The sequence below is a fragment of the Canis lupus genome, chromosome 34 (genome assembly GCF_003254725.2).
Source record: "Canis lupus dingo isolate Sandy chromosome 34, ASM325472v2, whole genome shotgun sequence".
Classification (NCBI taxonomy): domain Eukaryota; kingdom Metazoa; phylum Chordata; class Mammalia; order Carnivora; family Canidae; genus Canis; species Canis lupus.
Genome location: NC_064276.1, coordinates 26513691 through 26540776, shown reverse-complemented (window position 1 = coordinate 26540776; position 27086 = coordinate 26513691). Strand labels below are relative to the sequence as shown.

General features: G+C 38.1%; 2 protein-coding genes across 9 annotated transcripts in view; one reads left to right on the top strand and one right to left on the bottom strand.

Annotated features, from left to right (window-relative positions):
- SMC4 (structural maintenance of chromosomes 4) overlaps positions 1–18988 on the bottom strand; it is a 39801-nt gene extending 20813 nt beyond the window's left edge. The window contains exons 1-10 of one of the 3 annotated variants that reach the window (XM_035710268.2): positions 18796–18988; positions 17479–18435; positions 16410–16588; positions 15766–15957; positions 14031–14207; positions 6969–7133; positions 6592–6719; positions 3131–3271; positions 2057–2207; positions 276–440 (exon numbers count right to left, since the gene is read on the bottom strand). In XM_035710268.2, the coding sequence (XP_035566161.2) occupies positions 276–440; positions 2057–2207; positions 3131–3271; positions 6592–6719; positions 6969–7133; positions 14031–14207; positions 15766–15957; positions 16410–16588; positions 17479–17728 (1548 nt within the window). In that variant the 5' untranslated portion in view covers positions 17729–18435; positions 18796–18988. The remainder of the gene's footprint in view (positions 1–275; positions 441–2056; positions 2208–3130; positions 3272–6591; positions 6720–6968; positions 7134–14030; positions 14208–15765; positions 15958–16409; positions 16589–17478; positions 18436–18795) is intronic. The other 2 variants (XM_025425409.3, XM_035710269.2) reach the window with 2 other exon arrangements.
- Positions 18989–19043: 55 nt separating this feature from the next.
- The window catches only part of IFT80 (intraflagellar transport 80), a 123301-nt gene continuing 115258 nt past the window's right edge, over positions 19044–27086 (top strand). For 2 of the 6 annotated variants that reach the window (XM_025425417.3, XM_049105824.1), the window contains exon 1: positions 19211–19442. The gene's annotated coding sequence lies outside the window, so the exon portion shown is untranslated. The other 4 variants (XM_049105826.1, XM_049105828.1, XM_049105825.1 and 1 more) reach the window with 4 other exon arrangements.

Here is a 27086-nt window from a genome sequence, read left to right as displayed (position 1 = left end):
AAGACAAAAGAGTATTTGATGAAATCAAAAGACTTAAAGAATGACATATATAACAAAGTATTTGACATGACCTATTTCCTGCCATCACCACAGATTCTTTCTTTTTTTTTTTTTTTAAATGGGAAAGTAGAAAACACAAAGGGGAGAGTCTAGGCTGTTTTTAGGAACATTAGATATTAGAAGTCCAAAGTTTTTCCAATAGTTCAGTTTTTACTATTACTACACAAAAACATTCTTTAAGTTAAAAATAAATAGCAACTGATAAAGAATCTTACTTCTTTTTCTCTCTGAAGCCCTTGTGTTTCCTGTTTAAGGCTATCCATGACTTCTTTTAACTTTTTTTCTTCTTTCTCTTTTTCCTTCTCAAGGGCACTGTTTCGAGTTGTCATCTCAGTTATGATCTTTTCACTCTTGGCAGGTATACTTTTAAATTCTTCAACCTGATTGTAAAATAAATTAAACTTACACGAGCATATACCTTCGGACTATCCACCATCATCAATATTTGACTTATTTTTTAAAAGCATTTCTTGGTGTCCTCTAGGTAGATCTTTGTGCTTTTCTCCTTTGTAATCAGGCTTGAATACCTGGTTTTAGCAAATACTTCCTTAACCATTTACACCATTTTTGTGTTTTTAGTTTAATAGAAAAGTTAATTCTATTAATTTTTCATTTGTTTAGGACAAAAATTCTTCCTAGCTGGCCATCAGGTCTTTCTTCCTTCTGCTCCATTTTCAGGCTGTTATTACCCTTCTTCATCAATTAATACATTTGGACTACATGGAATTTCCTAGACTGTCCCTTCAAGGAATATTGCAACTTACCTCAGATTACTTTTATACCTCTTGGGATCCCTGAAATCCTAAAATCTTTCAGATTCCTGAGTCACCATATAGGACTAATATCTTATTCCACTAATACTTTTTGGTAATAACCACTCATTGACATTTGATGCCTAAAGGCTAATAAAGTAAGTTACAACTGGCTTAGTCTCTCCAATTTAAGGGTTACTATCAAACCCATGTTATTTTGTTTATCCTGATTAATCTAGTACTAGAGTTCAACATTTCCTAAAATGACCCTCAAACACTGATTCACACAAGATTTATTCCCATAGTGAACAGAAAGAATTTTGCAAACAAACTCCATTTGGGAAAATACAAATGAAAGACTCCCAACTGATAATTAGGGACCGATTCCCAGGAAGTTAGGCATTCTGGTCCAAACTTAATTTTTTTTAAAAGATTTTATTTATTCATGACAGACACAGAAAGAGAAAGAGAGGCAGAGACACAGGCAGAGGGAGAGAAGCAGGCTCCATGCAGGGAGCCTGATGTGGGACTTGATCCCAGGTCTCTAGGATCACATCCCGGGCCGAAGGCACCAAACTGCTGGGCCACCGGGGCTGCCGGTCAAACTTAATTCTTTTTAAAGCCTCAAAATTGCCAATAAACTTCTTATAGACTTTAAGCTTTCCCTTCCCTCCTTTCTAAGAGGGAACTCCTACTCTGATACTCTTTACTTGAACAAACAGAAGGCAGGTAATTTTAAAAGTCCAAAATACATAACCAAAAACATTTCTTTAAACCATTACCCTAAGAAAACTTTTTTTTTTTAATTTTTATTTAATTATGATAGTCATACTGAGAGAGAGAGAGAGAGGCAGAGACATAGGCAGAGGGAAAAGCAGGCTCCATGCACCGGGAGCCTGATGTGGGATTCGATCCCGGGTCTCCAGGATCGCGCCCTGGGCCAAAGGCAGGCGCCAAACCACTGCGCCACCCAGGGATCCCAAGAAAACTATTTTTTCATCAAATAGTGTTACTAATCTCGCAAATATTTCCCTAAGAATATATGCCACAGAAAAATAAGCTCTAAATTTCAAAGCCAATGAACGCCAAGATTTACCTGTGGAGAAAAAAAAAAATCATGTTCAGATATAAATCCTAAAACATTTAATATTCAGGATCCCAACTCACTTTCTTAACAAATAAGGGACTGACAATTCCATGAAAAATAATGAAAATTAGATTTGATCAACTCCTTCAAAACCTACCTTTTCTTTATCTTTTTGAAGTTGTTTCTCCAGTTTTTTGGCTTTACTTGAAGCATGTTTTAATTTTTCACGAACTTGAACATCTTCCAAATCTAGCTGTGTAAATTTTTGTTTGTTTTCCTCAATAAATTTTGTAATTTTATTCAGTTTTCTAGCAAAGAAAGAGAATTAGGTCACTATTTTGGATATCCATTTAAAGCCATGCTCTGCCTGGGACCCTGCTGCTGTAAATGTAACTAAACTCTTACAGAGAAGAGCAGATCCTATAGCTATTCATTTTCAAACTGAGCCTCACCTCCCACTAAATTTGAGGGAGCTGTTAAGATGTGATTATGAGTTGCTTTGTCTAAGCTAAATAGGAAATACTACATTTTCCAATGACTATAATGTGAAGGTATAGGAAGAGTTTAGTATAAATTTAAGTAAAACTCATTTTAAAGGAAAAAAAAAATCACATAGGTGAGAGATATTGGTGTCACCACATACTGACACAGAGAAAGGTCAGGATAAAACTTAAAACAAAACCAAACCCAAAAACACACCAACCTCACAAAACTACCTAGAGTAACCTAGTTCTACCTCAGTTAGATGTGTGGACTATCAAGACAACTAACCTGTCAGGTTAAATGTTAATTTTTGCTGTGATGTTTTGTTATTGTGTTCTGACGCTAGGTGGCAGCATCCTCTGCTGTTTTTAAGACCAGTGTTGGACATTCTATTTGTAATAATCAACTGGATGCAGGGCAATTAAATTGTTTGATGAGAGACTCCTAACTCTGGGAAATGAACAAGGGGTGGTGTAAAGGGAGGTGGGTGGGGGGATGGGGTGACTGGGTGACGGGCACTGAGGGCGGCACCTGATGGGATGAGCACTGGGTGTTATGCTGTGTGTTGGCAAATTGAACTCCAATAAAAAAAAAATAATTAAAAATATTTTTGTTTGAAAAAGGAAACCATTTTATATGCTGGCAAATCCATTATACTTATGTGCTAGCAGTAAGTTTATATATAAACGCACATGTAAAATCATGAACTCAACCCAAATACTTTTAGTACTTTCCAAAAGGTTATTACTTCTCTACATCTTTTACAGCTTTATTCTTAGCTTTCATTTCATTTGACAATATACTGCTCTTCTCATTAATTTCTTTGGTATCTTCGTGAATTTTTTCCTTCTGAGTTTCCATTTCAGCAATTCGTTTTTGTAGATCATAACTAGAAGGAAAAAAAAGAATCAGAGATCCCAAAATGCCATTTCTAAAATTGTGTAGTAAGTTTTGGTAAAATTAGCTGTTTCTAAAGTATTCTTAACTGCAGTCAACTTACAATTACCTAGGGCTTTGGGGGGAGAGACAGGGAGCCCTGCAGCACACACCTAACTCAGGGTCAAAGCCAGAATTAGGACAAAATAAGATCGGCTATTATAGAATTATAGGCAATAATTATGTAGAATTATTAACATTAATGAACAGCTATGAACCCACTTCCCAACTTAAAGTAGGATACTTAAACGTCAACTCTGAGGACTTCAGGGATAGGCGGCAGAGTAGGAAGATCCTAGGTTCACCTCGTCCTAAGGATATAACTAGATAACACCCACATCAATGTAAACCCAGTAACTGCAAAGACTGGCAGGACATGACCCAGGGCTACATGTAACAAAGAGGCCGGCCACAGTGATGGCAGGAAGGGTAGAGATGTGGCTGGGACTAAAGGGATCCACGAGAATGTCCTTGGAAGTGAGGGGTGTCATGAACATGAAAAAAGGAGTGGAACAGACCCTCACATCAAGAATCCCAGGAATGGGAAAAGACGAATGCCTAATACATATGGCTCTGAAAACTAGAGGGCCTAATTTCAAGAGCTCTTATAAACAGTGAGGTGTCACACCTGAAACTTTCAAAATCAGCAGTCAGAAATGGATGAAAGGAAATGGAGATCTGACCCTTAAAGAGACAGCACAACAAAAAGTTCCCACGGAGGTAGAGCACAGAAGGAACAGTTTGAAAAATTGGGATATACGCAAAAGGAGTTTTATCTACTAATCTCAGAGAACGTGCTGGAGGCAGATACCTTTAAGAGACTCTACCAGGAACAAAGAAGCTGGCAGGCGCCATTTCCCTCCTCTATCTTCCAGCCTAGATATAGGGGACACCTACGTGAACCAGGGCAGTGCCAACACTCTCCACTTACCTTGCAAAGAGCATGACCCTCCACCCCCGAATTCTCTTGCAGTCCTGCCCCCTCCAATATACCCTTGGCCAGAGTCCTTCCAAAGCAGTGCTAGAAGCCTAGCAATGTACAAACAGTACAGATAGGAACAAGCACCACTCCAAAGTGACGTCTGGCCTGGGTATCACACACACCAGTCTGACTGAACCCCAGCAATGGGTTGGGAACAGACATCTAGTCTGGCTGCAGGCTCTGCCTACCAATGAAAGCTTCTCAAGGGACAACAGGGTAAGTGCCCTGCAGTTCAGTGCCACGGTATCTCTGGCAAATGCCTCATCTGATTCAAGTCAAGCCCGAAGTGTCCCCAGATTGGCTCACTAACAACACAGGGAACAAACCTTGCCCAAAAGGCAGAGAGAACCATTGCAGATGACTGGACTGAATGAAGGCAAATGTGCAACCACATTAGTGAGACACATGCAATACACATAGGAGACACTCCTGTGGTGTCAAGTTCTGTTGCACTGCAGGACACTACAGGACCTCTTCTTTATAAGGCAACTACTTTCAAGAGCAGGAGACAAAGCTGACCTTCCTAACACACAGATAAACAGAGTTGGACAAAATGAGAAGACATAGGAGTATGTCCTAAATGAAAGAACAGGAAAAAACTCATGAGAGGTAAATAGAACAGAGATAAGCAGTATGTTTGATAGATAACTTAAAGTAATGGTCATAAAGATCCTGATTGAACTTGAGAAAAACAGTGGAGGATCTCATTGAGACATTCAACAAAGAAACCAAAGACGTAAAAATAAGTGCCAGATGGAGATGAAGAACTCAACAACTCAAATTAAAAATACACTGGAGGGAATAAATAGAAGCAGTAAAAGAATGGATCTATGACATGGATGATAGAGTAATGGAAAGCAATCAAGCTGAAAAGGAAAAAAAAAAAAAAGAGACTTAGTTCCCATTAAATGTAATAACATAATAGGTTATAGGAATCTCGGGATCCCTGGGTGGCACAGCGGTTTAGCGCCTGCCTTTGGCCCAGGTCGCGATCCTGGAGCCACATCGGTCTCCTGGTGCATGGAGCCTGCTTCTCCCTCTGCCTGTGTCTCTGCCTCTCTCTCTCTCTATCATAAATAAATAAATAAAAATTTTTTAAAAACATAGGTTATAGGAATCTCAGGAGAAGAGAGAAACATGGGGGCAGAAATTGTATTTGAAGAAATAATACTGAAAATTTCTCAAATCTGGGGAAGGAAACTGAAAAATAGAATTGCCGTATGATCCAGTAATTCCACTACTGGAATTTATCCAAAGTATATGAAAACATGAATTCAAAAAGGTGTATCAACCCCTATGTTTCCTGCAGATTTACAATAGCCAAACTAATGGAAACAGCCTAAGTGTCCATTGATAGATGAATGGATAAAGAAAATGTGGTATGGGATGCCTGGGTGGCTCAGTCACAGTTAAGTGTCTGCCTTCCATTCAGGTCATGATCCCAGCATCCTGGGATCAAGCTCCAGGGTCAGTCTCCCAGCTCAGTAGGGGGAGTCTGCTTCTTCCTCCCCCTCTGCCTCTTCCCCTGGCTCAAGTGTGTATACTCTCAAAGTATTTAAAAGAAAATGTAGGGATCCCTGGGTGGCGCAGCGGTTTGGCGCCTGCCTTTGGCCTAGGGCACGATCCTGGAGACCCGGGATCGATTCCCACGTTGGGCTCCCAGTGCATGGAGCCTGCTTCTCTCTCTGCCTGTGTCTCTGCCTCTCTTTCTCTCTCTGTGACTATCATAAATAAATAAAAATTAAAAAAAATACTTAAGAAAAGGTAGTACATATACATACAATGGAATATTAGTCATCCATAAGAATGAAATCTTGCCATTTGTAGCAACATGGATGTATCTAGAGTGCCTAAGTGAAATAGGTTAGAAAAAGACAAATATCATTTCACGAACATACGGAGTTTAGGAAATGAAACAAAACAAAGGAACAAAGAAAGACAAACCAAGAGATCTTTTTTAACTACAGAGAACAAACTGATGGTTACCCAAGAGGGGATGTGGGTGGCAGAATGGGCAAAAGACGTGAAGTGGATTAAAAGGAAGAGCACTAAATATAAAATTGTTGAATTACTACAGTGTATACCTAAAACTAAGATGATTATATTGGAATTAAAATGATATAAAAATAAGCATCAACTTTAATACTACGGTAAAAACCCCTAATTTAATGAATTTGTTATATAAAGTAATTTTTAGAATTTTTCTCTACTTCAGTCTTTATTTTTCTTAAATACAGGAAAAACAGCTAAATGTCAGAAACTAATAAAAACTGATAAATTAATGTACTTACATGTAATATTGGCAGACATGATTCTTTTTTCTAAATATTTCATTTTCCAAGGTAAGAAATTCAATGGCTATGTTTTTCTCTCCTTCTAAGGCATCCTTTTCCTTTTCCACCAGCTTTACTCTGTTTAACTATAAAAATTTAAAATATACAGATTGTTCAAATGTACTTTTTATGGATAGCATCAATTTCAAATGTACTCACATTAAACAAAATTAACTATATTAATAAAAAATGGGTTATTTAAATGTCAATAAGAAATATAAAATTAAATCTAAAACAGTAAAGATTTAACAATTCTAACTTTAGTATTTGACTCAGAATTTGTTCAATATACAAAAAATAGTCTAATTTGCAAGAAGAGTCTATAGAATATTCACCTTCTCTCCTCTGTGTTCATTTAATATTTCAACTCTCCGACACAAGATTTTAATAGGCTCATTTAGCCGTCCGGAACCAATTATATCTTCTAAATATTCAAGCATACCCTCATCATGTTCAGTCTGGCCTTTTGGTTTCATCATAGCGATTTGTTCAACTTCACCCTTAAAAGAAAAGTTGTATTACAAACTTACTGTGTACCTTTTAGTCACATCACTCTTAAGAATTAGAAACAATTAAATCCAATAGTAACCAGTAAGTAAATGATGTAAAGCAGTAGTTTAAAGGGATTTAATAAGATACAAATAAAAATGTTTTCTCCACTGATGTTAGGGTTTTTCATTTTCACAGGTGGTAAGAAACGTATGTTTATACTCTTACAAAATTATAATATACAGTCACATACACATATCAGAGCCAAAGAAAGATTCCCAATCTAAAAAGTTCATTCAATATAAAAAAATATTAACTTTTCTATGAAATAAAATTCAGCAAAAGAATTTAATTTACAATTACTTTGGTAACATTATCAATTATTAATAACATAAGTAGAGCTCTTATTCTGAAAAAGAATTTTCAAAAAAATCCTTCACAGCTCAACTGTAGTAGGAATCCTGCCCCAAGATGGTGTATTATTAAACTTTCTGTATAAACCTGGTGTTCTGAGTTCCTTAACAAGTGCTAGACTTTATAAGGATATCTCAAACTTAATGTTCTAACTTTCTAAAATCAAGACCATTAAATAAAGAAAATTACCTATTTCTTATGATAACAAGATATCCAACTGACAGAAAAATAAAGATCATGGTACATATGAATTTGGAAACCTTTTTTGCAATCGTTAATATAACAGCTTTGAAGTGCAATTAAAATTCTCAGATTAACATATTATTTGTATTTATGCGATTTAATTACAGAGAAAAAAGAAGAAAAAGAATGCACAATCAGTAACCTTCAAGGCTGACTGCCAGGCAGCCATTTAGTTTCATGGTGGAGAAAATTTTGTCTGAACATGCTCAGGCAAAGCGCTGCTACTTTACTTCACAGGAGTAGCCTGCTTATGCTATTACAACAAAAGAAAAGGAACAAGCAAGTAGAAAAAAATATATGCCTTTATTTCAGCAAAATAGCAAGGGTGAAAAAAAAAAACAAGAAAAAATACACATTAAAAAGCATGTTACTCCTTCAATTTAAATATTTAAAATATTTATTTATGAATAAACCTCAAAAAATCTGGGGTAAACCTTGCTAATGTAATGACTAAGAGTCATATTTACCAAGAGCTCCCACATAAATATAAAGTAGAAAAAAAAATCGGGGCACCTGGCTAGCTCAGTCGGTAGAACATGCCATCTTAATCTCAGGGCTGTGAGTTCAAGCCCCATGGTGGGCACGGAGCCTACTTAAAAACAAAACAAAAAACCTCAAACCAAAAAACAACAAAACCCCCCCATAAACTTAAAAACAGCTCAATTTAAATCTAACAATTGAAAAGCTTTGAATTGAATAACTTTTAGTATTTTTGTATACTATCACTCTTCTGTAGTTTGACCATACAACAGAACATGATTATCAAACACAAAGTAAAAGGTTATCCAAAGAGCTTGTTATTTTTCATTTCTCTGTAACCTCCAGTGTGTTTAGGTTATTGTTTTAACTAAGTTAGCGTTTAAACTAAAATATGTAGATATTTACATAAAACATTTTATTCTGCTTCCAATTATCAGGTCCTTCCAAATGTTCGCAGTATTATAAAGTCTTAGGATTTAAAACCTGGAATAACGTCCAAAGTTTTGGATTACAACAGGGCAAAGTCAGTCCTTGAAGAAGCAGTCTTTTTTTTTTTTTTTTTTTAAGAAGCAGAGTCTTATTCAAAGATAACTAGGTAGGGTTTATCAACAGCCACACCACTGACATTTTGGGCTGGATATTCTTTGGTATGGGGAGCTATGCTGGGCATCATAGGATGTTTAACAACATCTCTGACCTCTAAGCACTAGAGGCCAGAAGCATACTACCCCCTAACTCCCCAGCCGTAACAACTCAAAATGTCTCCAGACAATGTTCAATGTCCTGGGGGCATAAGGATGCAAGACTATATTCAGCTGAGAACTGATGTTGAGGTAGTAGTTTAACTTTTTTTGGGTTTATAATCCAAACACAAAATATCTGACATCTGATATTCTAATTTACTGCCTGTTTTAGAAGGCCGAAAAACTACGCCAAGAGAACTTACATCTTAGTCAAATGGGCATAAGATATTATTACTTGAGTATATAGTTTTCAGACAGCCAGAAGTTAGGATTCAGTGTAGCAGTTTACGCTGACAAAAATATTCCTAACGGCATCACACTTTTCCTGGCCAAATTACTGAAGAAATGGAACAACACTATTAGGAGATTGCCTAGCTTTGGGTAAAGCACAGCAGTTACTTCTTTGGTTTACTTGTTCCTCTTTCCTCAGTTAAAATGATGGCTATTCAGCTATGATTTCTTTTCATTCTAACAATGTTGCAGACTGTTGAAAATAAAAATGCTAAAATGAAGACAATGACATTATGAATCAAAATAGTTACATTACAAACATCACATAACATTCAGTTTTAGATTGTTTCATGGCACTTTTTTTTCCAGCCAGTTATTATTATCAGATTAGTACCACAGATTCAACAGGCTATTAGAACATTTAGGCCTCTCTACCTGTCACTTGACTTACTGTGGTATTCTAATGACAACTTAGGACCTTTGTTTTGGCTCTCTGTTCCTCAATGTTCTTTGCCTGCCTTACCACCTGCTACTATGTGCTTTCTTCTTTTTCCATTTTACACCATTTCATATATACTTAGAGTTCAGTCTATGCTTGAAAGATCACCACCCCCCCCAACACACCTATCCCATGTGAAATTATACAATATAGTTTTAAGTTAGGGCAATAAGCTCCACACATTTCAGAAATAATTTTAAAGCATCATCATAAACTTAAAATAACCCTTCCATATTAAGGCTCCAAATCACATATCATGGTAGCACGAAGACATAAAAATATTTCAAGTTGCTTAACGCTAGCATCCGAAGCCAGTAAAAGGCCATAGTCCTCTAGAATTATCTCTAGCTTCTATACCTTCAGCAGACTGAATAAGGTTTTAGGCATTTTTTTTTTTTTTTTGGCTGTTATTTACTACAAACTTCCTTTAAATTATATCAGAGACATTAAGCAACTGTATAAAATACCAAGTATGGTTTTTCAAGAGTAACAAAAATTGCAAATATATTTCAAGAAAATACGTATTAATACCAAGGGCTTAAATCTTAACTTACTAAAATAGGTGGCAAATCAGGATATTGGGATTCAGTTACACCATTCTTTGATAATCTATTTTACAGAAATAGTTTAAAAATCTAAGAAATAAACAGCTATGACGCTCTTTATTCTTATTCACATGGAATCCAAATTTTAGCAAGAATGAACCACAAGAAACTCAACTGCATAGCTATATTAAAATTTTTTTTTCCTAATAAGGCCTGAAGGACTCTTCTAAGAAATACGGATGTTTGCATTAGAACTAAATGGCCCTAATTTACTGGTCTCTACGGTATATATGTATATATACATATACAGATTTTATTATTTATTTAAGAGGGAGCAAGAGCACCCGCACACACTGGAAAGGGCAGAGGTGGGAGAGGTACAAGTACACCCCCTGCTGAGCACAGTCTAGATGCAGGGTTGGAGCTTTCCACCCTGATATCATGACCTGAGCAGAAACCAAGAGTGGGATGCTCAACCAACTGAGCCACCAAGGTGCCCTGAGGCTTTGAATTTTTATATTGTCTTGATAATATTTTTATATTGTCTTGATAATCTTTTTACTTTCCACTGTACTACATTATCCTTTATGTTCTGCTAATAAATTTTTATTCTAATTTGCTCTTTGTCAGCTGCCAGAGACCAAGAAACCAAATGACAAGTTAGTATCTACCTAAAATAAATACATAAATAGAAAGGACAATGCTTTAGTGGGTGGACTGCTTGATGTCTATTCTGGTTGCTTAGGGGTAGCTTCCTATTTTCTTTCATAGCTGAGACTGTTGAATCAGACACGTCTGGATACTGATAGAGCTAAAAAGTCTTTTGATATGGCACAGGCTTACTTCTACAGGCTGAAAGACTGTAACTCACATACTTTGTATGACATGCCAAGCTTAGGAGAAGTACACTGGGAAGAAAAAGGAAGAAGAGATCAAGAAGTAACTTGGACCTAGGTTAATCCAATTTCCAAATTACTAAATAAGAAAAAAAATCTTGGTTCCTAGTTAAAATTCTAATTCTAATTCAGGTTTTATAATAATGAAGACAAAAAGTACATGAAATTGAAAACTTTGGCAAAACTAAAACTGCCTTAGTAGTTGCTTTTAGGAATTTACAAAATCACTCCTGAGACGGCAATCATTAATGTAATTTTGAACCATCATAAAAACATTAAGGTTCTCATTCTTCTAACTTTGGAGCAAATGCATCCACACCAATTAAATCTCCTAAGTCATAGTTACCATGAAATGCTATGGAGACCTAATAAAATCCTACTTATTTACACCAACAGTTATTACAAGGGGAGAAAGGCTTTGAAATTAAGGTATATATAAATGGGGACATGTATAAACATGACTACAATGGCCAATTAAAATCTAACACTTTTTGGAAAAAAATTTTTTTATTCACTTATTCATGAGAGACACAGGACAGGCAGAGGGAGAAGTAGGCTCCCTACAGGGGGGGATCGATGCAGAACTCGATCCCAGGACCCCAGGATCATGACCTAAGCCGAAGGCAGATGCTCAACCACTGAGCCACCCAGGTAACCCAATCTAACACTTTCTGAAGGCATGTGTAAGTGCCTCTAAGGACATAAACAGGGCTTAACCATTTCTGCATCATTTATACCATCTTAGCATAGTGCCTCATTAGGTACTCATTTGAATCAACTGATGAAATTTAAAATGAATTCAAATACTAGAAATATCTACTTCAAAAACTACTAAGTCAATATAATCACTGCAAAAATATTTTTTATCCTCATGGACTTCTAAAATTTAGTGCTGTTTAATCTTAAAAAATAAAATTTCACTCTACTTAGATTACTTAGGCTGTTAAACACTACTACTGGCCAATGTATAAATTTTATTCAAAGGAGAAATGTTATATGGGAGAGAATTTTTTAAAAAATCATATTTTTACTTACCTTCAAGTGCTTTAAAGCTAGTGCAGGAGCCTAAGCTTTTGAAAAGGAATTAAACATCCATATATAAATCACTGTCACTATCCCTCAAGCTTTTAAATAGGGCATCATTATTTCTACCTAGTCTAATCCCTGTTTCTTCTTCCTAACAGGTGAACTCCTAAGGTTCCTATCTGTAAACTTAAATATTTACCTTGATATTAAAAATGTTTTCAATAATTTGTTAAAAGAACAGAAAAAGTTTGTGATTACATGAGCACAAATAGCTTAAGTTTAGGTACTTCAGAAGTACACGTTTAACACAAAGTTGACAATTAAAAAATTTATTTCTTTTGGAAGTTAGGATTTTATTTGGCCTCCTTTATTATGGAATTATATAGAGGCTGCACCAAGGGGAAAAAAATTGCTCTTAGAAGGGTTAAAATGCAGTCCACTTTGTTTTGAGGAATCGTGGCACAGGTGTAAAATTTTGACCAATTACCCCAGGATGACAGTAAATAGACAATACTAAACAAAAGATAAACACAAGTGTAGGTTCATACAAAATGGTATTATCAAATATAATATTAGAGTGATGTAACTTATAATCCAACTTATTCACCAAACCAAATCCCAGAATATGAAAGTCCACGTGACACAAATACACAGCTTTAATTTCACATCTATGTAAATTCAAATTCTGTTTAGAAATATATCTGGAGCTGATTTCTCCCAACTTTTAAATAAGTCCGGGTTACAGAAGTATTACAAATGTACCATACCTGGTAACAAAAGACAGTAATATAAGTAATTCTAGAACAATGGGAACTGACTGAGAACACTCAGGCATCCTAACGAAACTTTCAATATCAAATCAAAATTTCCAACTTAGTTTAAAATCAGTAGCATAAAACATTAAAGAATATCGCAGCTATTTCACATCACAATATAGTTTTAACTATCATACTCTTGGGAGATTCTGGATAGAAGACAGGAAAAGAAAGTAGCTTCAAATCAAAAAGGAATTTTAATGTATCTGACAAAGCCATGTTTTACAGTAGTAACATCTTGAAAGGTAAGACAGAAGTATTCTTCCTACTAAGCAAGGGTTGGTAGGTAAAACATATCTTTTCTCAAAGAACATAGGGTTTCTAATAAAATTTAACTTAACATCAGGTAGTTAGTTCTATTCTCCCTCTAAAAAGACTAAGAACTGTGATACTTCAGAATGATATACGAGTTACTTTCTGTCTTTCAACATGGGAATGGTTCAAGGAGGCCATTCTAACCAAAACAAAAATTGGCTTTTAGTTAACCATGCTAAGTGTTTAGGAAAAAAAAAAAAATACTAGTAAGGCGCTTAAGTAAAAATTTCAAACACCAAATATACAAAGTTCTTTTCATTTTTGTGCTTGTATTAGAGATAAGAACAAAAGTAAAGGACTACTAAAAGATAATCTCATTTAAAATGTTATCTTAAAGGAGAATAGCACAATAAATAGCTGTTATATTCCTGTCACGCTAAAGCAGCACAATAATATTGGTGTTTAATTTTTATTTCACTACGCCAATATTTACGTGCTGCTAGAGCGGAACAAGTACGTCAGTCATCCAAATATAAAATGAGTATCTCATGGTAAAAGCAGTTTTGAATGAATTTCCTTAAATTTCTAGAGCAGCAAATAATGATTCGCATCTTGACTGTAGTATGTAAACCATGATGTGCTGCTACAGTACTTTAAGGCCTCATAAAACACAGGATTCATCCAACAGGGGGAAACCCTCTAAACTTTATTGAAAAAAAGAAGTAAGAAAAGAGAATCACTGAAGTCTTTAATAAACTTACCTGCAAGATTAAAAATCTATTATGGTCCAGGTCAATCCCATGGCTTCGAAGAAGATTTCCAACATCCTTAAATGTTGTCTTTTTCCCACTTATGTGATAGACAGATGTATTATCTCTGTAGGCAGTTCTGGATACATAGAAGTTACTGTTAGGAATGACTTCATAATCATCCCCTTCCTGTTTTGCAGAAAAACAAAACCAGAAAACAACTGTTGGTATTAAGTCACAGGTCTGCACCAAATTTCACTCTATCCATATTCAAGCTAATTCTATGGATTAAAAAACTTCAATTGGTTATGCATATAAACTGGCAATAGTTCTCAGAAATAACCCTTTTAGCAAAGAATAGATTCCAAGTTTTGATCCCTTCCTTATAGATCACAAAAACAGAAAAACAAAAAGCCAAACAGAAACAAAACAAAAAGCCCACCTTCAAACAAGTCTAAAAATATATTTGATTGAAAAAAGAGCACTTGAAGGGGGACAAGAATCTCACATTATCTGAAACAAACTTACCCAAATTATTAAATAATGTTGACAGATTAAATTACCAGTCCATTAAAAAAGCTACAAGAGATGATCCAAGGAAAAGGTAGTAATGGCGTAACATGGCTTAGTTGGTTTTTTTTTTTTTTGGTAAACAATATGCCATGTTAACGGAAGGTATAAAGAATTGCAAAGAATTGACAACTACATTCCTCCCAATTTCTAAAAAAATAAAATAAAACGGACTTTAAAGAATGAAGTATAAATCTACTTTAATATTAAAACTTGCTTTCCTTTAAAAGTTTTGTCATTTTGAAATTATGGCTTTTAAAAATTTACGTGCATCAAACATAATTAAGCAAATAAATCAAACCGGATTTACTGGCAATCATTTTCCAACCTACATTATATGACAGAAAAGCACTAAGAAACAAAATTAAAATAGATGCCACCAGGTAGATTTAATTAAAGCACTTCATATTAAAAAAAATCTAAAAAACAAAACTTGGAAGCCAAGTCACATCCTTGCTTCATTATGCAGTTTTCTATATTCTTAGGTTCCAATCAGTGATTTTTAAGCCATGAATCCCCAAAGTTAGCTATTCAAAAGACGAGAGAAAAAAAAATACAATAGAACCATTTAAATAATCTAGACGTTTTACCTAAAATTGTTTCCTTTTCTAGAAAATAAACATATTAACTTAACCTTCCCCAATTTTAAAGGGTAGTTTATTCATTTACAAAGGTTGGTTTAAACTGAAGCAGAGCTCTTTCATATTCCAAACTAATAACATTAATATGAATTAAAATAACGGGGATAATAAAATTAGTCATCTGTTATATTTTCAAATTTAGGTAATTTATCTGAAAGCAATAAAAACAGAACTTTAAAAACGAACCCAAAATTACAGTTAAAGAATACCTAGTTGGCACTTAGGATACCAAAACTGCTCAATGTTTTATTCTAAAAAGGTAGGCACTATGATGAGCTACTTATAATTCATTCCACTGGCTAAAAATTTTAATATTTTAACAGCTGCCACCCCCACTACTCAAAAAAAAAAAAAATACGGTTTTGGAGGTAATGAAATGAGTATCTGGGGGGTAATAAAATCATTATCTATTCTGCTTTGAACATACACTGATTTTTAAAAACCAATTTAAGCGAAAAATTATAATTGTGCAATGTATGGAAATTATGTTCCATACTTGGAAGTTGCAAATAACGAAATACTCGCAAATCCCTTACCTTATCAATTATCTTCTGAAAATGAACTTCTACAGTACAACTCTGAATATCCTTGTGTTCATCAGAATTGTGTATTAGTACCGAAAGTTTTTTAGATCTTATTTTTTGTGCTCGATAGCCAAACACAAAAAGCATAGAATCAATAACATTGGATTTGCCACTGCCATTTGGCCCAATAATACAGGAAAAGCGCTGCATAAAAAGAACAGGAAAAAAAAATTAAAGTGAAGTTAAAAAGGTCATACTATATAACTGATTTTAATTTAAACCGCTTGCCTTTTTTACTTGCAGCAAAACTATTTAAAATTTTCATTTCAACTTGTTTTCCTACATTATATTCTCCTTTATAACAAGCTTCAACATTTTAAGACTATAGTCTAAATCACTTTTACAAAATTCATTCTAATAGAAAAAATACTTCCTCCAAACAAACAAAAATAACCCCTCACCAATTCTACTCTGTGTGGAAAACTTAACAGCTAAAGAGGTACCAACGATAACCAGGATAAACAAAAACTAATTTCAGTTGTTAAAAACACAGGAAACATACCATGTATTATCAGTGAGGATAAACAGGATAAAACTGAAATACCTTGTAATAAAAACACATTACTCTATAATAGTTATTTAAAATGATCAAATACCTTATGAAAAGGTCCCAAAATTTTTTCCCCAGCATAGGATTTGAAGTTCTGGTTTACAATATGAGTTATCATAAGCCGAGGAGCTCCAGCTTCATTGGCCATGGCTGGAGGCGGGGGAGGAGGGATGCTATTCAAAATCTCTTCTAAACTTCTATTATCAATTTCCTCACTTGGTGTCTCTAAGTCAGTCAAAGGGAAGGGAAAGCAAGAGGAAAAAGAAAGCCTGCATTAGTGCAATTAGTTCGGAGGACTACTGCCTGCTAATCTTTGGAAAAATGTTACTTATGAAACCTAGGAATCTGTATTTTCCACTTAAATGTATTTTACTAAGAAGAAATGAAAATCTTTCAGCTTGATTTTATAAAAATAGAAATTCTTAAAGAAATGACCACCAGTCACAAAATCCTACAAAAATCTATCTCTTAGGAGTCAAAATACTACACCATAAAGCAAATCTGGGAAAACCACAACAACCTGATTCTCTGTTCCTCGCCTAAACAGGTGGTTAAATCCTAAGGCTCTAGATCTAACTTTCTCCCAATCTCTGAGCACCTGGAACCTTAACTTTGGACACTCAAGAGCTTCCAGCGACTCTGCCACGGGGCTTCCTAATGTCACCCAATTCCAGTACTCACAAAAAAGCTACCGTAGTTTCAAATAAATTATCGTTATCTTTTTAAACGCAATTTAGACCAGAGAGGTTAAATTAGGGCCATGTCACTTTTAAGATACAATCATGTTAATTCTGCCTAGAAAACAGTCCACTAGCTATTGGCTGATCACGCCGATCTCCGAGGAAATACAAGGCCACAAATAAAATCGTAAATGTAGCCACGCACTTGCCCCAATCCCCTCCAACACCGTAACACCGAAATTGCACGAAGACTCCGACCTCCGAAAATCGCCAAATCGCTTTGTCGAGCACTACGGAACCGACATGCGACCTACAGTCGCCAACTCCGCAGCCCCTCAGCTCCGCGCCCCCAAACACCCGCCAGTCCCGGCTTGGGCGCGGACCCACGCTGGCCGCCCCGCGCGTTCTCCAGCGGAGGAGCGGCGAGGTACTTACCTGTGGAAGCAGGGGCCGGGCTGCCCGCGCGGCCAGGCGGGGGTTCGGGCTCCGCGTCGCTGCTGGGGCCGTCCGGGGACTGCGGCGGCTCTTCCCTCCCGCGCCGGGCGGTGGAAGGTTGGGTGCCCTTTCGGGGCATGGTCGCTGGGGCCGGGGGAGAGCAGGGGCGAGTCAGTCCGCCGGGCCGCAGGGCTGCGCGGGTACATTCCCCGCCGGCCACCGCGTCGGATGAGCTCAGCCCCCACCCCATCCCACTCGGGGAAAAACTCCGTCCACCCGTTTCCGAGAACCCCTTTTAGATAACGCCGCCGGACGCCGGCGGGTGCTCGGTAAAGAAAGGCGCGCGCACACACACACACACACACAACCCCAAGTGCCAAAAAAGGCGAGATGCGTTTTCTTAAGCCCGAAGCAACTGGGCAAACCTAGACGTGCGTGGCCACCAGGCAAAGGGCAGAACGGCTTACGTTCCATTTTCTTAATGCCTCCCCACCCCCGTCCTCCCACGGCAGAAGGGTCTAACAATCCTCTAATTTCCTAACGAAATAATTCCTGCGCGGCGGCATTTGCTGGTATTCCCACGCTGCTGGGGTTAGCGAAGCAAGCGCAGAAGAGACTTTGGCCGAGAAGACTTTTGTATCCGCTTCAGGTCTGAGGGACTCTCAACTCCTCCTGAGGAGCGACGACTAACGGGCGACTCGCCACCCACTTTCCCCGCCATTTGGCTCCGGGCGCCGCTGACGGCCCCGGGGGCTTCCAGGTCTCGCTCGCTGCCGTCGGACCCGGAGACGGGGGTCGGCCACTCCCGATTTCCAAGACCAGACCTAGCAGCGCCTGGTCCGGGCCAATCATCTTGGGGGTGGCGGGGGTCTGTCCCCTCCGACCCCCCCGTGGAGCCTCGCTGGACAATCCGCTACGAAAGGTCATCACGAAGGGCTCGGACTCGGTGAGCAGTCCCTTGGGGGAAGAGAGGAGGTCAGGGGGCCGGGGCAGGGGAGACGCCCTTTCCCCGACAGAGACCGGGATTTCCGAGAAGAGCTCTGCGAGGCTTAAGAGTCCGCGTCCCCCGCGCCCCCCCCCCGCCCCGAGGCGCTTAAGTAGCTCAGAGAAGTGGCGCCCGCGAGGAGCGCGCGGGAGCCCCGACCGCCGGGAGGCGGCCGAGGGGGGAGGGGTGACAGCGAAAGAAACCTCCCGGCGGCTGCCTCAGCCCAGAGCGGACTTCGGCGGCTCCAGCTCAAGGCCTCTACTTTCCCGGCGCCCGCGGACCGGGCAGGAAGGGAGAGTGTGACAACCTGGTCAGGAAAAGAAGTACTTTACCTGCGGCGCAGGCCACTCGCACCAAAACCGGAGACCGTTGTATAGCACCCCCCGCTCCTACCGGTGTTTCGGCTCCGGGTCCTTCACTCGAAAATGGCGCCTAAAATACAAACTCGAACGGAAATTCGTTACAAATGCGCGCAATGCTTTCTGGGAACCACTAATTTGAAAAAAATGCGGCGCTTGCCACCGCCATCTTCTGGTCGCTTGCACGCATGCGCGAACTCCTGGCGGGACCCTGGCGGGACCCTGGCGGGACCCCGGCGGCCGGGCTCGTCTGTAGTAAGTGAAGAGGCGGAGCGAAGCGCTGTTTTGTTTTAGGCCTACGGCAACAGTACTCTTAAAAAATACCAAAAAAAAAAAAAAGAAAGAAAAGAAATCCCAATCTAGAGAGAGTTTTGAACGAGAGGAAAAAAAAAAACCCAACCCAGGAGGGCTCCACCCACAGCTGGAGGAGGGCTCCGTCGTCTACTAACGTCCCTTCAGGAGAGGGCGGGCTCGGGTGACCCGCGGAGGGGGAAGTATCGCGAGAAGAGGGAGTGTGCGCAGCTCGTAGGAGTCACTATGGTGACAGGGAGGTCGGGAGGCTTCTTGGTAACTGGTCCTAGCTCCGGGAGCAATCGCCTCTGCTTTCCTGGAACTTTAAGGTAAATCTCGTCGCCTCCGGACGTGGTGAGGAAAGGGTTTGGAAATTGTGGCCATCAACGGATCCCACCTTACCTAGTGTGATAGCGTATGCGGCACCGAGCATCTGCCGCGTCCCCCTGCAGGCAGCGAGCGGGGCGCTGGACGAAGCTTTTGGGATGCGAAGCAGGAAGCCCTGAGTTTGGAAGGAGTAGAAGGACAAGACGAAGAACAGAAACACCCGGATCGGTGAATGATTGCATAGTCTATACGTCAATAGCAAAATACTTTGGAATTTGTTGGTGTCAGGTCATTCGTGTCACTAGCGAAAGGGGAATTTCGGGCTTTTAGGATGATTTGATTGAGATTCCGTAATGGAAGAAAATGATTGGTTGATGTCATCTGGTTATCTCCACGAGAAAATTATCGATCGGAAAATATTCCTTCGGTAACTTTTGAATACGTTGTACTGTGAATTACTAAGCAGGTATTCCTGTTTCCAGAGAACTTAGTTTTGTGGGTCGATTTTTAACGTGGAGTCCGTGGTCCTATTGGTGGGGCGATTGAGATTCAGTGGAATTCATAATGCTCCCCCCTCCCACCCCCCACCGCCGCCAGCTGAAACGGTAAACGGAATTCTGTGTGTTTGTGCATTTTCCTGGGGAGTTAGTTTCCTCAGAACTTTGATTCTCAAACGTGGTCCTAATCACCTATTATGTTAACCACCGCCCCCAATAAGTATGTATTCAGCGACACTTAGGAAATTGTCATTGAGAACTGGGAGCCCTGCCCTCCCTTTGACTTTTGCATACTTAGTGCCTGGCATACTAAAGCACGGAGAAATCTGCTTTATAAATGAATTTATGTTACCATTCTAAGTAAGTAGTACGAATCTTGCGCCGGGAGTAAAAAGAAAAGTTCAGTGATTCTCAAGAGGGATGTGGAGGAGACACTCCCTGACAACTCTTTTAAGAATTTGGTGAAGTTCAGAGACTGATGTGGTTTGCCAGAACATTGACTCGGGTGTATAACCCACATTTATTTATTTTTATTTAAATTCAAGTTAGTTAACCTATTGAATTATTAGTTTCAGGGGTAGAATTTAGTCCAATTTAGTGATTCATCATTTGCATGTAACAGTGTTACATCAAGTGCCTCCTTAATGCCTATCACCCAATAATATGCCTTTTCTTTCAAAGCTGAAAAAAAATAGCTATTGTTTTCCTAAGATAAACTACAGACAAAGTCTATGAAAAAAATTTTTTGGCTGGTATGCATATTAAGAAAACGTAATGATTCTCTTTCAAAGCTTATGGAAACCTTTGGATTTTCAAAGTTTGTAAAACACTACAAAACTGGGGATGGAGAGGTATCAACCATGAAAAAAAGCAAAGACTAGGCCAAATTGAGTGGGACAGAAGGGTCATGGAGACAATGTAATTAAAAGATGTTACCAGTTAACAAAATCCCAAATCCCATCATTTTTTTAGCTGCATGCTTGGACAACTTACCCAATTTATCAATCTCTCTGAAAATATTTGTTATAAAATTAGTATATACTGTCTGCCCTATAGAATTGTCTGTAATCGTCTACCACACATGCTAAGCATTTGATGTTACTGTGTTTACGACACTGATTTTATTAGGGTATGTATTAAGGATGAATAATGGGATGGCGAGTTAGAAGGTCAGCTTATCAAGGTTCTTGAAAGCCAGACTGACTGAAGATGTTAAATATGATACGAAGGAACCACTTATTAGAAAAATTTTGGGGATCCCTGGGTGGCGCAGCGGTTTGGCGCCTGCCTTTGGCCCAGGGCGCGATCCTGGAGACCAGGGATCGAATCCCACGTCAGGCTCCCGGTGCATGGAGCCTGCTTCTCCCTCTGCTTGTGTCTCTGCCTCTCTCTCTCTCTCTGTGTGACTATCATAAATAAATAAAATTTAAAAAAAAGAAAAAAGAAAGAAAAATTTTGATATAAGGAATGACTTGGTAAAAAAGAAAAAAAATAACAGTAGTTAAGTGGGATGTGTTAAAGAGGAAAAAGACTTAGATCAGACATGGCTGTATTAGATTATTACTGAACAATCCTCCATGTGGAAGGAGAAATGCCTACACAGTAGAATGGAAAAAATCCAGGCACATTTTGGGGGGAAAATCTATAGCTCTTATAGATTTTAATGGTTAAGAGTCTGAATACCTAAAGTCAGCCAGATACTATTCTTTGTTGGTGAATCCCTAAGCTAGTGATGAAGGGATAGAAAGAAAAACTGATAATTCCTAGTTTTACTGCCTTTGATGATTACTATTAGTAACAGTAGGTCTTAATGACAGATGAGAAAGAAATGTAATTTCAATAAATCAATTAAGTGACCTATGGCTTTAGATTTAGTTGGACCTAACTATGCTCCACTTAGAACACATATTTTCAAAATATTCTTAAACCAGCTTGTGTAATGTAGAACAGACATTCATAACAGCTACAGAGTAGACATAAATCTAAAGTGAAAGTAGGATGCTTAGAACAAGTGAAGAAGTGATGTGAGAAGAGATTAGGGTCACAAGAAAACAACTTGATTGATCCCTTCCGATACTTTGAATACTTCTCATTGAAAGTGATAGAGTATAATTATAAAAAGAAGCTGGTCAGATTGGGATGGACTTACAGGGCAGCCCCGGTGGCTCAGCAGTTTACCGCCACCTTCAGCCCAGGGCGTGATCCTGGGATCGAGTCCCACGTCAGGCTCCCTGCATGGAGCCTGCTTCTCCCTCTGCCTGTGTCTCTGCCCCTCTCTGTCTCTTTCTGTGTGCTTCTCATGAATAAATAAATAAAGTCTTAAAAAAAAGGGTGGGGGATGGACTTACAGTCATTTGGGAAAATATAACCAAGTCTCATTCTGATATGAAATCATCTGCTAACAATCGTGTGATTTCAAGTGGTCTGAGAAGAGAACTCTTACTTTTTACATTTTCAAAGTGAAATTTTGCCTCATAGATGAGAATAAATAAATAAGAATGAATTAAAAGAGAATATTTGGAATTAGAATTCAGATCCACATTTGCAATTCTTTAACTGCACACATGAATTTTGTCATCATAATTTTTTTCTAAAGATTTTATTTATTCATGAGAGATACAGAGACAGAGAGAGAGAGAGAGGCAGAGACACAGGCAGAGGGAGAAGCAGGCCCCATGTAGAGAGCCCGACGTGGGACTCGATCCCGGGTCTCCAGGATCAGGCCCTGGGCTGAAGGCAGTGCTAAACTGCTGAACCACCCGGGCTGCCCATAATATATGTTTTTTTGTCTCTTATAATGTGGTTTCAACATTTCATGAAGTCTGATATTAGATTTGTGGATAAATCTTTAAAAATATTAATCAAGTTTTTAGTTAATTGCAAATAATTGGATTAGATATTAACTAATAATAAAGAATGAATAAATAAGCATGGATTTATATAAGTAATGAACAAATACTTAGAGAATGTTGCTCAAAATTAATATATTGGTTGGTGCGCCTAGCTGGCTTCATTGGTGGAACATGTGACTCTATCTCAGGGTTGTGGGTTTGAGCCCCATATTGGGTGTAGAGATTACTTAAAAATAAAATCTTAGAAAAAAGAAGATTAATAAATAGGCTGTAGAACAGGACATAATATGGAATATTCCTCTTGATAATATAATGCTATTCATTTATATATTATACATTTTACATATTACAGATGTATACATCCATGTAACATGTACATGAATACATATTAGATTACATATTAGTACATGAATGTTATTGAAATTCTCACCTATCCTAGCACAGAAAAAATAGTGAAGAAATGGAACAGTTTTTTGGGGAAAGACTTGAAAAAAGCTTGCTTTTATTCATGTAGGTCAGGATTAGAAAAGATAGACCCAGTGGGCAGCAGAGGCAAGGAATATGAGAAAATAGGATGAGATAGTGCTATATGAATGTTGAAACATAAACATAGATTAGTTTTTTAAGGGTGTAAAATGAAGATAGCACCAGAAAATGTCCATTGTTAGAATCTAGGAGGAAGAAATAGTAATGTCTCAGGTAGGATTCTAGATTATAGGTAACAGAAAACCTAATCTAAATTGTCTTGAGTAAAAAGTTTCTCTTCCCCATCATTTATTTAAATAAAAGTCCTGGGCCACCTGTGAAACAGTCTCTGTCCAAAGAGAATAGAATGTTCTAATTGACTTAAGTCTCTCTCATGCTGGCTTCATTGAAGCCACATGGGCTAAAAGTGGGGAAGTGGGTGTTCCAAAGAGAAAGATTCTTTGTAGGTAAGAGAAGAATGAATATATGTAGAGTGACAAAAACACGAATTTTCACTCTGAATAGCTAACAATTACTCAGTTTTTACTATGTTTTAGGCTCTTTACTGAACATTTTACATACATTTAATCATCATAATCAATCTGTGAAATAGGTATAGACCCATTTGACATGAGGAAGAAAACAATACAGTTTCTGGAAGATCATAGGTGAAAGTTTCAATAAGAAGAGTGTCAAGTGCAGTAGAGACTGAAGAAAATGAAAATGATAATCTTATGAGGAAAATAACATGTATTAGGTTTTTTCAAATGCAGAAATGCATAGAGAAGAAGATAAAATTTGGCCATAATCCTATCACTCAGATAACCCTATGCTAGATATACAAATGTATAGATAAATAAAATACTATGAACATGGTAAAAAACTTCAACAGTACAGAAACATAAAGTGATAATTAAAAGCTTCCTTCTCATCCCAGTGTACCTTCCCTCAAAAAGATCTCCATTGTCTAACTTATCTTCCCAGAAAGATGTTTTAGAATCCTCTAGCTTAAATATATATCCTTTTTTATTGACACAAAGAGTTGAGTTATATTACACTGCTATACACTTTTGTCATTTAACATTATAGATATCTTTATCAGTACATAGAGATTCAATGCACAGATTCATCTCATTTTTTAATTCTGCAGCACTCAAGCATTTTGAGTATGAGTATTCTTTTATGCTAGTTGATGAATTAAAAGGATGAATTAAAGATGACTACTTATTTCAGATTTGAGAATCACATGGTTTATTGGCTAGAATTTATTAGGCCACCTTGCAAAAGGATTATAAATACAGCAAAAAGGTATAATATTTAAAGTTTGGTTGGCAAGATCTAGATATAATCATGGCTTGAACTACAGGGAAATATAAAAAGCATAGCATATGCATATATTGCAGTAAATGGCATCCAGGCATTGGAGTGGGATGGGGGTAGGAGATCTTCAGTAATTGAAATATACCGGCTTTCACAAGCCTGTTTGCTTTGCTTGTTTTGTCTTTGAATGTCTCTGGAAATGGTGAGCCTGCCTCTCTCTTCCCTGCCATGTAAGAGATCCCAGCTCTAGTTTGCGAGTGATTTTATGACAGGACAATTGGTGTAAAAGATCTGCCTGCCTTTCTTTCCCTCCTTTCTCTTCTGGGAAAGAGTTACAGAACTATCAATTTAGAAAACTGTTCATAAAAATTGCACTTTAGGGATGTCTGGGTGGCTCAGAGGTTTAGCGCCTGCCTTTGGCCCAGGGCATGATCCTCGAATCCTGGGATCGAGTCCCACGTCAGGCTCCATGGATGGAGCCTGCTTCTCCCTCTGCCTGTGTCTCTGCCTCTCTCTCTCTGTCTCTCATGAATAAATGAATAAAATCTTTAAAAAAAATTGCACTTTAAAAAATAGGGCCTTGGGTAAGTCATAAGCAAACCATTAATTTTGATATCCGTACCCAAGGGTTAGCCAATATGCAAATGATCCAAACAGAACTTGGTATAAATGTATTTATGATCTAGTTCTTGTGATTCCTTTATTCTTCACATTCTTGTTCACTCCTGAGGCTTGTCTGCTATTTCTTATCTATAAGTTAAGTTATGCCTTCCCTCTTGCCTGCCTAAATTTTTTCTCATCTGTTAGTGCTTCTACCTCTTAGTTTTAATTCTCTTTTTAAAACAAGATTTTATTTTATTTATTTGAGAGAGAGAGAGAGAGAGAGCAGGGGAAGCAGCAGAGGGAGAGGGAGAGAATCTCAAGCAGACTGCACTGAGCCTGGAGCCCAGAGGTCAATGTGGAATATGGGGCCCGATTTCATGACCCTGAAATCACCATCTGAGCTGAAATCGAGAGTCAGATGCTCAATAGACTTAGCTACCCAGGTGCACCTTTTACTTTTAATTCTTAAATTTAATTTTTTTTCTTATCTTGTAAACCATTTAACCAAAGTGGCATAAGTACATTTATATTGTTACACTACTATCACCTCCATCTATCCACAGAACTCTTTCATCTTGCAGAACTGAAACTCTGTACCCATTAAATAATAACTCCCCATTTTTCCTTCCCCTGCCCCAGCCCCTGGCAACCACCACCCTACTTTCTCTCTCTATGAATTTGGCTACTCTAGTACTTCATATAAGTGGAATATACAGCTATAAGGACAGATACTGTCCTTTTTTGACTGGATTATTTCAATTAGCATAATGTTAAGTCTAATTCTTAACATTGGTTCTTTTTTTCTTTTTCTTTAAATTTTATTTATTTATGAGAGACAGAGAGAGAAGCAGGCACCATGCAGGGAGCTGGATGCGGGACTCGATCCCGGGTCTCCAGGATCAGGCCCTGGGCTGAAGGCGGTGCTAAACCGCTGAGCCACCCACGCTGCCCTTAACATTAGTTCTTAATTTTAGTTTCTTGGTTCTAACTCTGTTCCACATTATAAAAACATATACCCACAACCTGAGTGTGTAATATATGATGAACTTTTAAATTTAGGGTTATTTTTTTTGTTTGTTTGTTTTTTTTAGGTTTTATTTAAGACAGTGAGCAAGAGAGAGAGAGAGACAGAGAGCACAAGCTGAAGGAGAGGTGGGGGGTGGGGGGACAGTTGTTGGGGGGGGTGGGGACACAGGCTCCCTGCTGGGCTTGCTCTATCCCAGGGCCTTGGGATCATAACCTGAGCCAAAGGCAGACACTTAACTGACTGAGCCACTCAGGTGCTCCTAAATTTAGTTTTTGATAGAACTATACAGAGTTCTGTAATAAACAAGCTTATAAGTTGCATATATACTTTGGTGTACATTATATGTATGTGATAAATTTCTGTGACTAGGAATTCTTCCTAGTATTATATAATACTTCCATTGAATCAGTAGCATCTAACTCAAAGTATAGTACATATGTGTCAGATTGGTAGAGCCTAGGCTATTTGCCTCTTTCTAGAGGAAAGGAAGGCTAGAGAGGAAATAATGTTTCTTATAATGGAAAAAGGACTCCTAAAATAGGGGATTCGCCAAGTATAGAAAAGGCAGTCAAAGGTTTTGGGGTGGAGGGCAAAAGAATAAATGACCATTATCAGTAATTTACCTGCCCTTCAATAATGCATGGAAGTATCTGTTTCTCTATACACCAGCACTGGGTCGTGGGTATTTTGCATTTGACCACTCTGGTAACAGAAAAATGGTATCTAGTTGTTTGAATTTTTATTTCCTTAATTATAATTGAGGCTAGGCATTGTTTCATATTTTTGATTGCTCACTGACCACTTGTTTATGTTTCTGTGAACTGTTCATTTATTTTTATTGGTGCCCTTGATCAAATGACTTCGTGGGTGACCATGCTTTCT